General features: G+C 29.5%; 1 protein-coding gene across 1 annotated transcript; it reads left to right on the top strand.

The window, feature by feature from the left end:
* The first annotated feature begins 12,673 nt into the window (after window positions 1–12,673).
* Window positions 12,674–15,253, top strand: LOC114262578 (protein RADIALIS-like 3). Its single transcript, XM_028202939.2, has 2 exons — window positions 12,674–13,100; window positions 14,882–15,253. Exons 1-2 carry the CDS (start codon window positions 12,832–12,834, stop codon window positions 14,904–14,906), a joined length of 294 nt encoding a protein of 97 aa, XP_028058740.1. The 5' UTR covers window positions 12,674–12,831; the 3' UTR covers window positions 14,907–15,253.
* Window positions 15,254–17,207: the final 1,954 nt, after the last annotated feature.

The following is a 17,207-nucleotide window of genomic DNA, read 5'->3' as shown; positions in this document are numbered from 1 at the left end:
GCTCATCTCCAATGAGTAAACATTTCTATTACATTCTATTTCTCACACATTCTATCCGATCAACTTTAGGAGAATACTGAATACTATACGTCATTTCTCTATCTTTCTACCCTAGAAAGGTCAGGGATTCAGGGAACAATCAATTGAGTGGTTGCATCTCTATGAAGAGGACTTCTACTCTTTAGAACATGCAATTCAATCTCAAACCCAAGGGAATGAATTCCAACTTGTAAGGAGGGACCAAAGAGAAGAAAATAAACAAAGGTCATATTTCCAATGATTTTGAAAGAGAAAAGAAAGCATGATCACTAGCTAGTACTATCAAAGAAATAACCTTTATATGGGGCCTCAACAAAGATGATAAGGGATCCATATATGAGTTGAGAATCATATGATGGATTTATCTCCATGTATATATCACCTTTCAAAAAGGTTTTTGCTGCAAAGTTAAGTAAAGAACTCATTTTTTCAATAAATCATCATACCATGCAGAAATATATAAATTCTTGTGGATGGAGGAACGCATTGTTCAGTTAAACATAAGCAAGTTCTATTTGGTGTAATTTATTAAAATTGTTTATAATTATATATTTATTTATTTATTTTTATTTTAAGAGTCAGTCTCAAAATATTTGATATAACTTTTACTTATAGTTTATTAGGCAAAAGCTAGAAGAGATGTACTTTTGTTGATGCTAAGTTCTACCCCAAAACAAGCCAATGGCCTAACCTGATCGTCTACAACAAACCCAACATAATTTGCCCACTAAACAAAAATGAATAGAATTCGAGTTTGAAATTTGAAAAATATTCTCATTTTGAAGTTAGTCATCATCTGTTGCATGTGAAGTCTTTCTAAGAAGATTAAGAATGATGATTCCATTTCACCTAACTTTGATTTTAATGAAACAAAAATTACCTTAGTATTCCCAAGTTTACTTTACTTAAGATCCAAAGACAATCATTTGAAAAGAAAGTTCAAAATTATTTACACTAGTTAACTTTATAAAAATAATAAAAATACATTTGTTTTAAAAATTGCAACTTCAAAATCACTTGACCAATACAAGAAAAACAATAGGGCCCAATTAGGATACCTTTACTTTTTTATCTTTCAACCATAGAATTATGCATAAGCAATATTCAGTTTGAAAGCAAATTGTCAAAATCTTATCATCATCATATGACTATACTTATATTGCGGAGATAATTTCTCTAATATTAGCTTTAGTTATTTTGCATTTCAAAAAAAGAGAAAAAAAAATTTTAGATAAAAAAAAGTTACAACAATATTAAAAATTTTAAAATTTATCTAAATTTATGATTTTAGACCTCAAATTATCTCTAGTTAGCCCTAGTTGAAGAAGTTTTATTTCTCCTAATTTGGGCCCCTCAAATTAAAATCCTAGTTCTACCATTCGCTAAGTGAGTCATTATTTATCTCTCAATTACCTAAAAGTATGTCAACATATCCCACTTATAAAAAATTTCACCACGTAATTTATTTGGAGCACCATATGGTGCTCTTACACAATTGAATAATTTATCTGTGATTTGTATACTTTTGTAACGTCAACTACTATGAGCTTATTTACCATATTTAAGTAAAAAAAAACATTGGTTTCAAACTCCAGGACAAACAGGAGTACGCCATGCGAATGTGCCTTACATGAACTACATCTCAAGGTCAAGTGTTGATGAGCATATTAAACTATTCATGAGGCTGGAAGCCCTTATAGTCTAAGCACAACGGCGTAAATGCTAGACCCAACCCGTTCATTAAATATAATGGCTTGGGTTAGACCCAACCCGTTCATGTTCTTGGATCCGGGATCCGATACTCTTAATAGTTGTCTATACTTCTTCTTGTCTTGTTATTGTTGAGTTTGGAGTTGTTGATTTTTTTGTGAACAAGTTGGTAGTTTGTTTTTCAAAGGAAATTATGTCTAATTTTTTCAGGTTCGCTCGAGAGGTGTTTCCTGTGCTCGAGCGGTCTTCTGCAGTCTACGAAACTTCTAGGAAGAGGTCGTTGTGCGATTGAGTAGTGTTTTGGTCACTCAAGTGGTCTCCCTTACTTGTGTCTGATGCTCAAAAGGGTATTTTGGTTGTTCGAGCAATCTGTGCGTATATCAGATTAGGGAGAAGGATTTTTTTTTTGTCACTTTTTCATCTCCTTTCTCTCTGTAAAATATTTCTAAACCTAATTTCTTCACTCTCGCTCTCTAGTTCTTGCTTAAAGAACATGATAATGTTATTCAGGTAATAAAAAGTGAAGCGTGACATTAGATAAGTTTATTTTCTCCTAAAAATCTCCTCCTAAAAATGTCAAATTAGCAAGTTGTTTGTGCCAAAGACCATTAGAAAAGTCAAAAAGTTACAAACACTAAAGGAAATTAGATTTTTAGTATTAGTTTTTTTTTTTTTGTAAGCTTATTTTTAGCCAATAGTCTAATTTCTAGTTAATTACCAAAGAAGTTTACAGTTTTTTTTTTTTATTATTATTATTTTGTAAGTTGAATTACACTTCACCCCTTTTGAACTATCATTAAATATAATTTAATTCCCCTCAACTTTAAAATTATATATTTAGATCCCGCAATTAGCAAAATTGCTTTCACCCACTAGAAGAAGTCTTTGTACAATTTTTTATAGTTGAGGGGTCTACATGCACAATTTTAGAGTCGATAGGGTAAGATGATATTTAGTGATATTTGAAGGAGTAAAGTGTAAATAGCTCTTTTACTTTATTTATTTATTTATTTATTCCAAACTCAGGTGTTATTAAAACAAAATTTCCAAATCCAAGTAATCTTATTATTTTCGAACTCAAGTTTTCTGACTTCGAAGGCTTCACAATACATTAATTGAAGTTGTATTTAAAAAGCGCTTTAACCCTAAGATAATGTTATGAAAATATAATTTTATAAAGCAATTTAAAAATTACTTGGATTTAATATCTTTGTTTCAAATGAATGTAGGTTTGATATAAAATAAATAAACTTGAATAAATCACTCTTGTTGAAGTTGTTCATTTTTATTTTATTTTTATTGCTTTCCCTTATTAGATGATTTTCTCTAAAGGTGGGTTACCTTCAACATGGACAGCACAGGTTTATTTTGTTGACTTTCTTTAAGGAAAAAGTCATGTACTCCCGAATCTCATCATTTGTAATCTGATGCATGAACCTATTGATAGCTTATAATGTCTTAGTCACTAAAGAATCCATATATATATATATATATATGGAAAATCGCTTTTCATTGAAACAATGGAAAAATAATTTAATTTTCACAGTGGTTCAAATTTTCTGCGTATATGATGCAAATTCATTTTTATGTTTAGTGGAAGTCTTTTTTGCATGTTAAAGTTACCCATAAAAATATTCCATTTGTAGTGTAATCTGTTGATAACTGTCCTACTAATTTGCAATTTCCTCTACATATATACAGTACATTGAAACATGTCTATTTCATGCATGACAACTAGGAGGTGAAGTTGATACTAGGGCTACAACTTGCAGAGATGAGAAGAGATGAATATCCAAAAGAGAGATAGGAGGAATTAAAGCTTGTGAGAGTGAAAGGAAAGGGTGTCCACATTCCACATACATGAATTCCCACTGGGCAATGAACGTGGATGATAACTTGATAAGGATTCTAAATTTCGGCAGTATCCCCTTCCCTTTTTCAAGTACAAGTTCTTCCTAGAAGTTGCCCCCAGTTTATATCAACAAGTGGACAACCACTTCCCTTTTCTTTATTGATATTTTGTTTTGTAGTTTGTAATTGATTCTTACATCAATAGAGTTTCTTTTTTCGCCGATAAAAAAAAAAAAAAATGTGGATGACCACAACCCATTGATATTCCTCTGTGATTCCAAGGAAACGAATAAGTTAAAAAACAAAAACCAAAAATCAAAAAAAACATAAATGGGTAACCCCTTTTACATGTTCCAAATCTGCTAGATTTCCAACAATGTCAGGAATTACCAACTTAGCACTCTAATATGACTCTTTTGAACTAATAAAGCACTAGTAATGAGATAGAGCTGAATTGACCTACCTTGGTTGATTGGGTGGAAGATATGTCATCTCATTCATCTTTCTTTTTTGTGCAGTCTCATATGTGGAAAGTATTACATGCACAAGCTATTTGAAACCTTGAATTATTTTTCTACAAACATACACTCAACCTAAAAAAAGAGTCATTTTGTTGTTTTTAATGCAAAGACTTTCTTTCCTAGTGATGTGAAGTGTGTCTAAAACTACCCCTTCCAATTTCAAGATAATTAACTTCTTTTTTAATCTAAACTATTTTTATTGCATACGCTACATGGGTAAATCATTTGACATAGGATTCTCCAAAAAAATAAAAATAAAAATAAAATAAAATAAAATCATAAGTAATCCATTTAATAACTGATTAAATGTAATGAGAAATATGTCTTCCTAGCTATGAACGTGCCCTTGATGTAGAGAGAAGATAGAATCCAATGAAAAACCTTTAAAGATTTTTATTTTGGGGAAAATGACTTTTTTTTTTTTTTTATCAGCAAAAGAGATCTATATTGATGAAAAGAAGATTACATCAATAAAGAAGAACTTGGAGCTAACAAAACTCCAAGCTCCAGTTGGTGAAAATGACTTGACGTTGGTTCTTTTTCTCAATTAATAAAACATTTTATTTTACTTATCATTAATGCTCTTCTTAATTCAAGAACACATCATCAATGTACTAAATTAATAATCTGAAAATGCTAAATAATTACTCTTACTCCATAGATACTTTTACTAGCACATACGTCACAGCCGATATCTATCTTTGAAAACTAGCCTCGAAAAACCATTTTCTAAGTTTACTCTGAGAAAAGGATGTAGCTAGTGGGATAACATGAACAGTAAAATTTGAAACAAAAAATAAAAAATAAATCACAACTCTTATACAAATCTGTTTAATTCTAAACTTATCAAAACTATGAAGCAAAGAAGACAATTCTCTTAAAACAAAACTCTATATTATTAATCAACTGAACCACCATAAAGGCTTACAATTGTTATTTATTATAACTAACTCCTAGTGTATCTAGGAAACAACTGAATAAAGGTAATTCCTTATAATTGATGTAGTAGAATCAAAGAAAATAAGAAAATTATCAAAATGAAAAATTGAATTAGGCTCAAATTCGATAGGATGTTGTTAATGAGTTAATAGGTTAGATTACAACGAAAGGGTCGCAATCATTTTATTAACTCAAATCCTAAACCTATAACATTATCATTGTCTTAAGGGACAACTATATGGACCACCTACCTTGTCCATAACTTTGTTAAGTCATTAAGCTAAAATTTATTTATAAGTTCACAAATATTTTCAATTTTGAAATACTTATAACTTTTCTTAGGATCTGAAACAAAGCTGAGAAAGTAAACCAATCACATTCTCCTTAATTCAATTCTTACAAAAATAAGAAGAAGAAGAAGAAAAAGAAGAAGAAGAAGAAGAAGAAAACAAAGAGTCAAAACGAAGAAACAAGAAGAAGGGGGAAAAAAGGAAGTAGACGAAGAAATTTTGAAATGAATATAAAAATGATGAAGAAGAAATCAAAAACAAAGACCAAGTTGAAGAGACACCGAAACAACAAAAAAAAAATGAAAAAATCAAAACAAAAAGAAGAATAGGAAGAGATGGTTCTGTTTGCTGCAAGGTTGTAGGCTACCTGGGATGCTGTAGTGCCCAAAAAATAGGAGTTAAGCTGCCTTACAATGCTGTGGGTCTCCTGCAATCTGTGTGTGGAATGGTTGCTCAGATTGGTTAAACTTCTAGGTTGTTCGCTAATTTCGCAGATTTTCCTTCTTCTGCTGTGCTGTTGCTACTGGTTTGTTAGATACTGCAATCTGCTGGCTACTGCTGGCTACTGGTCTGCTTGCTAAACAGATTTTCCTTCTGATCTGTTTGCTCCTGGTTGGTTCTCTGCCTGGGTGTGTCTAGCAGTTGATGTTTAGCAGCATTGCTGCATTGGTTCGGTTTTTGGTGTGTCTCTCTCGTTGGTTCCTCACCAACTTTGGGGTGCTAGCAAATGATAGGTTGGGTTTTTGTTGCCAACCTCGTTGGGACCATTTAGCCCATCGTGATGCTCCTGCACTCCTCTTTTCTTTATTGGTGTAATACTTTTGTACCTTGTACTAGTCTTTACATCAATGAAGTATCCTTTTGCTGATCAAAAAAAAAAAAAAAGAGACCTAAAGAGAAAGAAGCACACGCAGGTTTGGAGTGTGAATATTACAATTTCAAAATGAGGACTGAGTTGAAGATTCAAGTTAATAGAAGTCGTTTCAACGGCATTTTCTTTTTCAAATTCTCAGTCTAAATGATTTTCTTTACATTAAGGGTGAGCATGGTTCGTTTTGGTTCGATTTTGAAGTAAACCAATATCAAATCATACTACCTATGATTTCATGAAATTTGGAACCAAACGAACCATGATAATGCAATTCGGTTAAGTTTGGAATCACAACATACTCAAACATCAAACAATATGTCATCATTTTAAAAACAATAATGATTTGAATTATTGTTTAAAATTAGTTTTGTCATTATACAATAGCACACTTATTAAGGGTTAAGAACTTATGAATATATATGAAATGCTAATAAAACACTCAAGTGTCTACAACAAATAAAAAATTAGACATATTTGTATATGTATACATATATCTAACTGGTTTGGTTCCAAACCGGAACCATAACTATAAAACTATGAATCAAATCGTAACCAAGACTAAACCATACATTGCGAAAATCAAACCAACTTGGGCGATTTGGACTAGATTGGACCACTTTGCAATTTTTTTAGTTTTTTTTGCTCAACTCTACTTTACATAGGCAATACAGATTTTCGATTATAGATATGAGAATATCTTAGGGGCGCAAGTATTAAACTTCTCAAAAAAAGTCTTAGGGTGGCGAACCTATATAATCTAGGCATATTCTTAACTAATACTACTATATTGAAGGAGTTTTTTCAAAACTATGGGGTGGTAATTGCCCCTGCTAGTCTCCCTCTTAGTCCATTATGACCCTGTTTGGTAGGGCTGTGAGAAAGTGCTTATAACTTATACCTTAACAGTTTATACCTTATAACAATGAACTTAAACTGATTTCTGACTTATAAATTAAGCTTTTCCTGCCCCACTCAAAGAATAAGTTGATTTCTGACTTACAAAAAGTTATAAGCTATATTGTTAAACTAAACCAAATATATTAAAATAGCTTAAATTAAGCTGAAAACTGAAATAAGCTGAAATTAAGCTGTACCAAACAGGACCTATGGCTTACATCAGACTTTGTGTAGATGTCACATATATTGCCTTTTTGAAAATGTCCATGACAATTTGAAAATTGCCTATATAAAAAAAATTGATTCAAATCTTTTCAATTATTCATCTTCTTCATTCCTTGACTACATATATTTGCACACACGATGTGTGTTCATCTACCGCTAGTATTATATAAAGCCTCTAAGGATGTTGGTGCAAACACTTTTCTGTCAATTTTTTTTTATTACTTTTTCAAAAATGCCCACAACAATTTGAAAACAACTCATTGAGAAAATTGATTCAAAATTTCACAAATTGTTTCGATTTATATTCTTTGTCCTTCAATTACATACATTTGCACACACGAACCCACCACTAGTATATTATATGGTGTGAGTACTCAAGTTAGTCTGAACTCTGTTATGCTATTTTTGTTATCAATTTTGTTCCACAATTAAGTTTTACAAATTTTGTGACAAACATGGAAACTAAAATTTTTCTACACAACTCAAAAATTATTTTAGTTTTAAAATTCAACGACTTGTTTCGGTTTTAAAATTTCAAATTTAATTAGATTTTTCACAATGTTATATTTTACAAAACAAAAAAACAATTATATGTATACGTATTCCGTGCCACCGCATCTTCTATATAGAGAGAACATGAGTAGTCTTTACTTTTTGGAGAAATTTCACTTCATTGTGGACTTCTAAAAAAAATTATAAATAAATAATAAACCTTATACACATTAATAATTAAAGTTATAAACTTTTCTATGTATCTATAATAATTTTATGATTATACCACTAATCTGTAATTTTTCCTTACTCTTTTGCCTTTTTTTTTTTTTTCTTTTTGGAATACGAGAGGCATATGCATAGTCGTTAACATCAGTGGCGTAAGCAGAAATTGTGCAAAAGGTGGGCTAAAGCAAAATTATTTAGATTTTAAAGGAATTGAAGTAAGATTATTTTGGAAATTAAAATATTAATTTATTTTACAAAAACTCAAAATGACATTGAAAGTAATGAGATTCTTCAAAGGTTTGGGATGAATAAAAAACTAATTTATTCTATAATTACTAAAAATTGCATGAAATTTTTTAAAATTTTAGATAACAAAAATAAAATTATTTAGATTTTAAAGGGGTTTGATTAAAATTATATATATTTTGAAAGGATTAAAATGCAATTTTCCTTTATAAATATTTAAAATTATATAATAAAAATGTAATTTTTCAAAAATTTGGGGAGCTGTGCCCCTGCTCGCTACTCCCTGTGTCTGCCAATGATTGACATATAAAGCATGCGTATACATAAAAATAAGATTAATGATTCAGGCCTCGAATTTGAGGCTCGAATTTGCCTCGAATTTTTTTTTTTTTCTTCGCAAAACCAGAGGGGAGGGGAGGGGAGGGGAAGAAGAGAGAGAGGAGGGGGAGGGGAGGGGGTCCGGATTTGCCAAAGACTCGTCGTCGCAACTCGTCGAGCTCGCCAGCCGTCCGATCGTCGCAGCAGCTGCACCACCGTCGCCTCCGCCTCCTCCTCCTCCTCTCCCGGTGATTATGGTCCCCTCCAGTCCGGCCCACCGGCGGCTCCCTCTTCTTCTCCCTTCCTCTCTCTCTTCTTCCCCTCCCTTCCCCCTCTCTCTCTTCTTCCCCTCCCCTCCCCTCCCCTCTGGTTCTGTTCGAACGAGGAAGAAGAAAAGAAAAAAAAAAAAAAACCAAAAAAACCAAAAAAACTCCCAAAACGACGTCGTTTTGGGAGCTGCTGGGGATTCGAGCCAAATTCGAAGCCTCTATCACGACTCTAAAAATAATGATAATGGCCCGTACAAAATAATAAACAATTTAATAATAAAATGATGTATCACTAATATTTTAAAAATCATAAATCACTTTGATGAATTTTTTAATTTAAAATGAATGAATATAAATTGTCATATTATTTTATATAAATTTTTTTATATTAATTTTATGTTGTATATCATATTATTTTAAAGATTTAGCTGGCCACCTAGGAGAAGGCATCACTGTGACTAATGTTCCCTTCAGTGAGGTTAATTTTGGGTCCACACCTATGGTTCAAAATTGTTCATTGCGTTGGGTTATCGAGCAAATTATTTATATAAAAAATTAAATTATTTATATTTTAATAATAATATGATCATATCATATTTATCTTAAAAAATGAATAATAAATGTGACTTTATTTTTTAAAATTATTATGTGAACATCAATATCTAATTAATCTAATTTTTTTTATTAACTATATATTCAAAATATCTTACAAAATAAATAACTTAAATCCTGAAAATAAGTCAAAAGTGAGCCCACCAAAGAGCACAATAGTCACTGCTAAGCGTCAATACACAAGAATGACCCTCTCTCAAATTGGGTAACTATTCAGTAATTCGAAAGTATAATATAATATTTTATTATTGTAATATTGTGAACTAATAATATAATAAAAATTAATATGTTAATCCAACTTCAATAGATTGTTAGAGATAGGAAATGATATATTTAATATATTTTGTTTTTTTTTTTTTTTTTAGGGTTTATCACGATCACCACATAAATATTATCTCATAATATTTTAAAATTATTTAATAATTTTACCTCCTTGGGACCTAAATTTGATTTAAGAGCTGCTGAAGACAAGAAAGGGTGAAAAGGTGGAGCCAATAAAATCACGTGCAAGATTAGAGGTAGAAAGCGGCTAACGCAGAAAGGACATTTCTTTCCAATTGAACAGCTTGACATCACTAATCACTGATAGTTTTACTGTTATTAAAAAATATGCATTTCTTTTTGTTCATAATCTGAACGGGAGGTTGTTATCTCGGTCCGAAGATTTTATCATAAATTTTGTTTTAATGATTTAAATTTTTTATTTTATTGAATATTTTATGTATATCATTTATATAAAAAATTATCAATTTTATAATACCTTATTCAATTTAATACATTTGTTTTGTGTTTTCTAAAAAATGAATGGTCTATTTGTAAAACACATTTATCATATATATATATATATATATATTGTGACAAATATAATAAATTAAATAAGTTACGATTACCAGATTAATCTTATTTTTTTATGAATGATATACACAAAGTGCCTAACAAAATAAAACGGTTGTAATAATTGAAACGGAACCCATGAGGAGGGGTTGTAGGGCCCACCATGCGTCTCATTTCAATGATCCAAATATTTTATTTTGTAAAACCTTTCATTTATATCATCCATTAAAAAAATTAAATTGATCCAAAAATTGTAATATTTTTATTTTATCATTTTGTCTAAAAAAATGAATAATCTATTTTTAAAAATGAATTATCATTTATTTTTTCAAAGATAAATGCGTTAAAATTTAAAAAATGTTATGATTATCGGATCAATATAATTTTTTTTTTAGGAATGATAAATTCTAAGGGTCTTACAATATGAATAATTCGAATTATCAAAATGAGACTTTAATTCTCTCAAATTTAGATTTGAAAAGGTGGACAAACCTCGAGCCGAGCTTGCACTATAAAGTAAAAGAATATGTGGTATCCCAAGACTGGCCAGACCTGACATCGAACCTAATCTAGTCATTCCAAGCCAGGCTCTAAAACCAATTAACCCAATAAATATAAACTATTTTCCTTTTTCATGTTGAATGAATATTAAATTATTTAAATTCTTTTATTTATTATTTGAATTTAGAACGTGAACAACATTCAATAATAAAATTAATTTAATTTTTAACAAATGTTTTAAAGAAAAATTTCATTTTACCTTCTTCAACTATTATCTCATATCACTTTATCCCTTGAACAAAAAATTTTAATACTTAACCCTGTTCATCCCTTAATTTTTTTTCTAATTTGGACCTTAATGATGAAAACACCCTTCAACTATAGGAGCAATTATACTTTACCCCTTTAAACCATCACTTAATATCACTCTATATCCTCAATTAAAAAATATTATTTAATTTTTAAGCTAAAATATAGTTTTGAGTTTTTTTTTTTGAAAAAAAAATTATATAGTAATTGGTTTTCATGGTTACTCAAAATTGTAAAAATTTTCACGAAAAATAAAAAAAAAATCAAAAAAAAAAGAAGGTATATTTTCGTATTTTTCACTACAAACTAAACAAAACATATTGATAATGTCATTTTAGGTATTTCATTCGAGATGTTGTGTGTAAGTCATATGCCATTTATTATTTATTATTTTTATTTAAGTGACATATCTTTAACAAAATGTTTATATTGATATAAATTTATAGGAGTTAAAAAAAAATTGATATAAATTTATAATGCAAAATGACAAATGTATCATTTTTTAATTGAGGGGGTAAAATTATATTGGGTAATAGTTTGAGAGGATAAAGTGTAATTTATCCTTTGATGAAATGGTATTTTCTTCATAAAGGTCCAAATTGAAAACAATCAGTATATACAAGGGGTTAAGTGTTATAATTTTTAGTTAAAAAAAATAAAGTGATACTAGACAATAGTTAAGGGGTAAAATATAATTTACCCGTATTTTAATTTAAACAGAAGTATATATATGCTCTTTTTTTTTGTCTTTTATATTTTTTATACTTTATTTTATAATTAAAATAATATAAAATTATTATTAATAATTTATAAATGGGTGGGCTAGGTTGAACTAGGCTAAAATTCTTTATCCCAAACTCATGCCTAGTTTAGGAATCAACTATTTTAGTATTTTTTTTATTTTTTATGAAAAAAATATACAGAAAAATAGAGAAAGTGATGTAATAATTTATAATGATTTTTTGACTAAAATATAAAATTAACAAATAAAACCTCCGTAAAAATTTTCAATAGACACAAAGGCCTTGTTTGTCATAATCTAAAAAAGTCAAAAAGTCACTATCCTATTTAAGTGACATCGTTTTATTCAAATCCAACTCATATCCAACCCATATTTCATAAAAAAAATTAAAAATTACACTTATTTAGATCATCCCAAATCATCCAAAATCCCATCCCAACCCGAATCCATAAGTAAAATACTGGACTAGGGGGATTGAATGTTCAAGAGGCCAATAGCCATCGCTAATACAAATTAGCATTGTGTTTTTCATTTTTCACGTGGACCCACTTTCGATCCGACGTTTTTTACGTTAAACAAGTGAAAATACGAATGGGGAACAACTTTTCCAGGCAAAAGAGAAGCCTGTCTGGGTTAATGTTTGTTGAGGTTTTACTCTTATCCACGAATCAATGAAAACTACCTGGAAAGTGAAGTAAAACACCCAGATTTGTTGATTTTTTGTTTTTTTCACTATTGCCCCCAGTTTTCAAAGGAAAGCAACACCCAGCGAGAAAAGCATCCTATCCACCAAACCCCACTCTCTCTCTCTCCTTCATTTTCTCTCTCTAAATTCCACTATATATGGGGCAGAAATGTTACACTAGTTTGCACAAACCATTCTCATTCTCTATTATTTTGAAAAAATATATCTGTATCTCATACTGTGAAAATATTAATGGGTTCGAACTCATCAAATTGGAGTGCGAAGCAAAACAAGTTGTTTGAGAACGCGCTGGCCATATACGGCCATATGGAGGCACCGGAGAGGTGGGAGAACATTGCGAGGGCAGTCGGAGGGAAGAGTGTGGAGGAGGTGAAGAGACACTATGAAATGCTTGTTGAGGATGTCAACCAAATTGAGTCTGGACAAGTTCCCTTGCCCTACTACAAGCCTGTTGCAGGGAGCAACAAGGGCTACAAATTCATGGATGATCAGGAACAGAGGTACATTCATTTATTTATACTATTATGTAATAATCTTGTCACACAATTTTAATTCTCAAAAAATCTTAACGACGCAGCTTACCTCTAGTCCAGTAATTGGGCTTATTTTGGTTTATATTTAAATAACATTTGTGTTACAAAAATTGGCAGTGAATTGTCGATTTCACACTTGTCTATTTTTTAAAAATGAAAGTGATTCAAATAGTTATTAATATTAATCAATTTAATTTTTTATATAGATGAAAGTACTAAACTGGTTCAAATTACCTAGAGCTGAAGTGGGCCTACAAAGTCCCAAACTGCACCCTCGCCTCCTCATTTTGGGTTTGTTTAAAAATTAAAAGTTGATAATCATGTTGTGATAGCTAAAAGCGTCCCTCTACTCTGCCTAATAATAAGAGATTGTTTGGGATGACCTAAATAAATATATTTTTTGTCTTTTTATAAAAAGATGTGTAGAAAAGTAGAGAGGTGATGTGATGAAAAAAAGATAAAAAGATGAATTATTTGTAATTTCTCAAACTTGGCCTAAGTTTTTTTTTAAAGGAGTGTTTGGCATGTGCTAAAGAAGTCAATTTTTTGAATAAAAAATTAAAAAAATCAAAAAAAGTTATTTGTCATTTGCTAAAAAAAGTCAAATGTTATGTTGATATTTTTCACTCATAAATTTTTTTTAAAAAAATAAATTCCCAAACTCAATTTTTCAACTTATAAAATATCTACAAAGCAACTTGAAAAGGCTAATTCCAAACACATTTTTAAACTATTTCTATCTCATAAATTATAATCACAAGTTTTACTACACGCTGTGCACAAAATTTTAAAATAAATTGTTTGGCAAAAAATTTTTAGCCTTCTAGACTAAATTTACAAAAAGATAAAATATATTAAAATAATTAATAAAACAAAATGTCATATCAAATCTATAATCATTTCACTTTTTCTCTTACAAACATCACATCCAACTACAAAAAAATCTAATCATCTTCTCAAATACAAAAAATTTTAATCTACTAAAATAATCAAAAATTAAAATAACCTACTAAAATAACAACTTTACAAACACTAAGGTCATATAAGCTGCAGGTTATTGTAAAAACAACATTGTCTCGCTTTTCACTATCGCTCATGGTTTCTTACATATGTTACTATGAGAGTTAAAAAACAAAATCACTAAACCGATAACTATTATCAATCACGCAGACTCTCACACCCACAATTTTCCGCACCATTTCAAATACGAAGACTTTATTATTGCAAGCTGTACTACTTTACAAAAGGAATTTGTAAAAAAATATAAATTATATAGTATTTTTCTAACTATATAGTTGTACTCTTTCGATCTTTCCTTGACTGGTGCTAATGCTAACTTTGAGTTCCATTCAAATACATTACATATTCTTTTTGATCAGTAAAAAAAACTTTATTGATATAAAACACAAAACATGCATAAATTACATCAACAAAGCGGGAAAGTGTACTAAGCATCACAGCTAACCTTAACGATCCCAACTAGGTTGGCACCGCAAAGGAAGCACAATCAGAAATCAAGGATCTTGAGTACTCAAAAATTATTATTCTTGTGTATTGAATACATTCTCAACTGTATGTTGAGAACATCAAAATATAACCGTGCAGTTGAAAGTGCATTAAGTACGAGAAAATAATACTCTTAAATCTTAATATTCTTATTTACAGCAATATCTTGTCATTTGTTTGCAACTGCAACTAATGATGCATTATGGTTTTTTTGTTTTCTCTTCGTTTTTCTTTCTTTGCAGGCTGAAGTGTCTGAAACTGCAATGAAGCAATGTGTAGCAATAAGGGTCCATTACATTTCAACTTGAAAATAGCAAATGAAGAACCAAAATAACAAAAATGAAATATGATTAAGCTTTTCTTTTCTTTTTTTTTTTTTTTTTTTTTTGTCTTCTTCTTCTTTGAATTGTCACATATTTGCTTATGCTCCTTTGTACACATGTATGTACCAAAGGTGAGTCAATACTAGATATTGTCACTCGCCATTTCTCATATGCTTTCATTGTCACATATATGTACCAAAGGTGAGTCACTACTAGATATTGTCACTCACCATTTCTCATATGCTTTCATTGTAATGGATCCTCATTAAATATATCTCCTTCGTTTGACCATGTCAAATTTTGTTGATATAAGTGCTTGTTTGGAATATTCTATAAAAGGCAAAAAGTTAAAAAATTATTAAAAAAATTAAAAAATTAATACTATTCACAAAAGTCAAGGGGTAGGAAAAATAGGTTCACTAGACATAGGCATAGGCATAGATTCACTAGACATCACAGAACAAAAGAAAAAAAAATAAAAAAAAAACAATTTTTTATTACTATGGGAGACGTGTGCCACTGCCAAACAAAATAAATAAATAAACAATATTTTCAAAACATTGTACCCAAGTGCAGACCACGATTGAAAAAAAAAATAAAATTATTTTCCAACAAAACCAATACACACAGCTCCGCCACAATCGTACTGACATGCACGGATTGTATGTCAGTATGCAATCGTACTGACATGCACGGATTGTATGTCAGTATGCATAGGGATAAAAAAATAATTTTATGATTTTATACAATCTTTTAATATACATTTTTTTGTAAAAAATTAAAAAATTATCCCAAACAATTATCTTTTTTTCCTCTACTTTTTTTTTTTTCTCAAAAATTCAAAAAGTGCACTTATATTGTTCATCCCAAACAACTCCAAAGTTATACCCATCACAAAAGATGAACAACATTTGGAAGTGCAAGTTTTTGGGTGAAAAAGGGCAACTAATTTAAATAAAATAAAAAAAGGGAAAAGAAGATTTGAATGGAAGAAAATCTAATTTGACATTTTAAGACCACTAACATTGAAGGAAAAAGCTAAACTCTGAAAACTAGCTGAAACAATGGTTAGAAAATGAATTGTGTAGTGTACATTCAAATTTAATATGATGTAGATTGCATCCAAAATGAGATTTAGATCCTCTCTACTACATGGCCGGAATAAAGATCTCCATTCCAATGCATAAGTTTAAAACACATCATTAAAATATAAATCAACAGTCTATATTTGCTATGACAATTTGAATTTTAAAAGAATCTCTTAATTATTTTTGAATTTGAAATAAAAATATATATACTGATTTGAGAAGACCTTCCTCAGGCATGATTGAATTTTATTGGATTTGAACTCCTAGGCTATTTGGTTAAGTGGATTTGAAGAGAGAAAGGCAAAAACATATCATTTTTCATACTTAATTATGAAGGAAAAGATCATATGAAGAAAACTAGGGAAGAGATTAGTTTAGTTTTTTTCCTAAATTGTTCACTACTTTCGAGAAACTCTCAATTTTAAATTTTATAAGATAAAATATAAGGGAAATTTATTAGTTTTCTTATTACTTTTCATTTTCATTTCCCCACTATTTATGTAGGCCAAATAAAATTTTAATTTATCTTATTAGGCACGATCTCAATCATTATTAACACGATATAGATGGAGTTTTTAAAAAAAGAGTAGTTCAGTAGTCAAGTAATGATGCAGGAAAACGTATCGAGAAGAAGAGCAAACAAAAAGACCAAACCACGAATAAATTCGAATTAGAAATACTCTCTCTATGAACAAACAATATTGAGAAAACTCTCTATTTTTATTAATCAAATATCAACCGTATTATCTTAACATTTATATGTTTATTTATACTAAAATAATTCTTGCTAATCAAGAAATCTAAAAAAGGAAAAAATATATTCTTACTAGTCAAGAATATTTAAAAAGAAAAATAAAATATTAAGAAATAAAAATAATTCTTGTGATCAAACAATTTTATTCTTGTAAAATAAGAAAATAAACGAAATAGGAAACTTAAATAAATAAAAAATTAAAAGATCATAGGCTTAAATAATTCTAATCAAATACTAAAATAATAAAATAAAATATATAATTTTTAAATTTCAATCTGCATCATAAATCACGAGAATGTAAATATAAACATCTCACCAAATTGTATGTATTCCTAAATTACAAAAGGAAACAATGGACACTATGGTTAATAGAATAAATAGCTTCCAGTGAACGCTTGATAAA

The sequence above is a fragment of the Camellia sinensis genome, chromosome 6, assembly GCF_055761805.1.
Source record: "Camellia sinensis isolate YWXY chromosome 6, ASM5576180v1, whole genome shotgun sequence".
Taxonomy (NCBI): Eukaryota; Viridiplantae; Streptophyta; class Magnoliopsida; order Ericales; family Theaceae; genus Camellia; species Camellia sinensis.
This window is presented reverse-complemented; position numbering and strand designations above follow the sequence as displayed.

Excerpts from the sequence above, each read along its gene's own strand:
- LOC114262578 (XM_028202939.2), top strand. The coding sequence starts at position 12,832 with ATGGGTTCGAACTCATCAAATTGGAGTGCGAAGCAAAACAAGTTGTTT. Across the intron at positions 13,101-14,881 it reads ATGGATGATCAGGAACAGAG|GCTGAAGTGTCTGAAACTGC; the intron begins GTACATTCATTT and ends CTTTCTTTGCAG.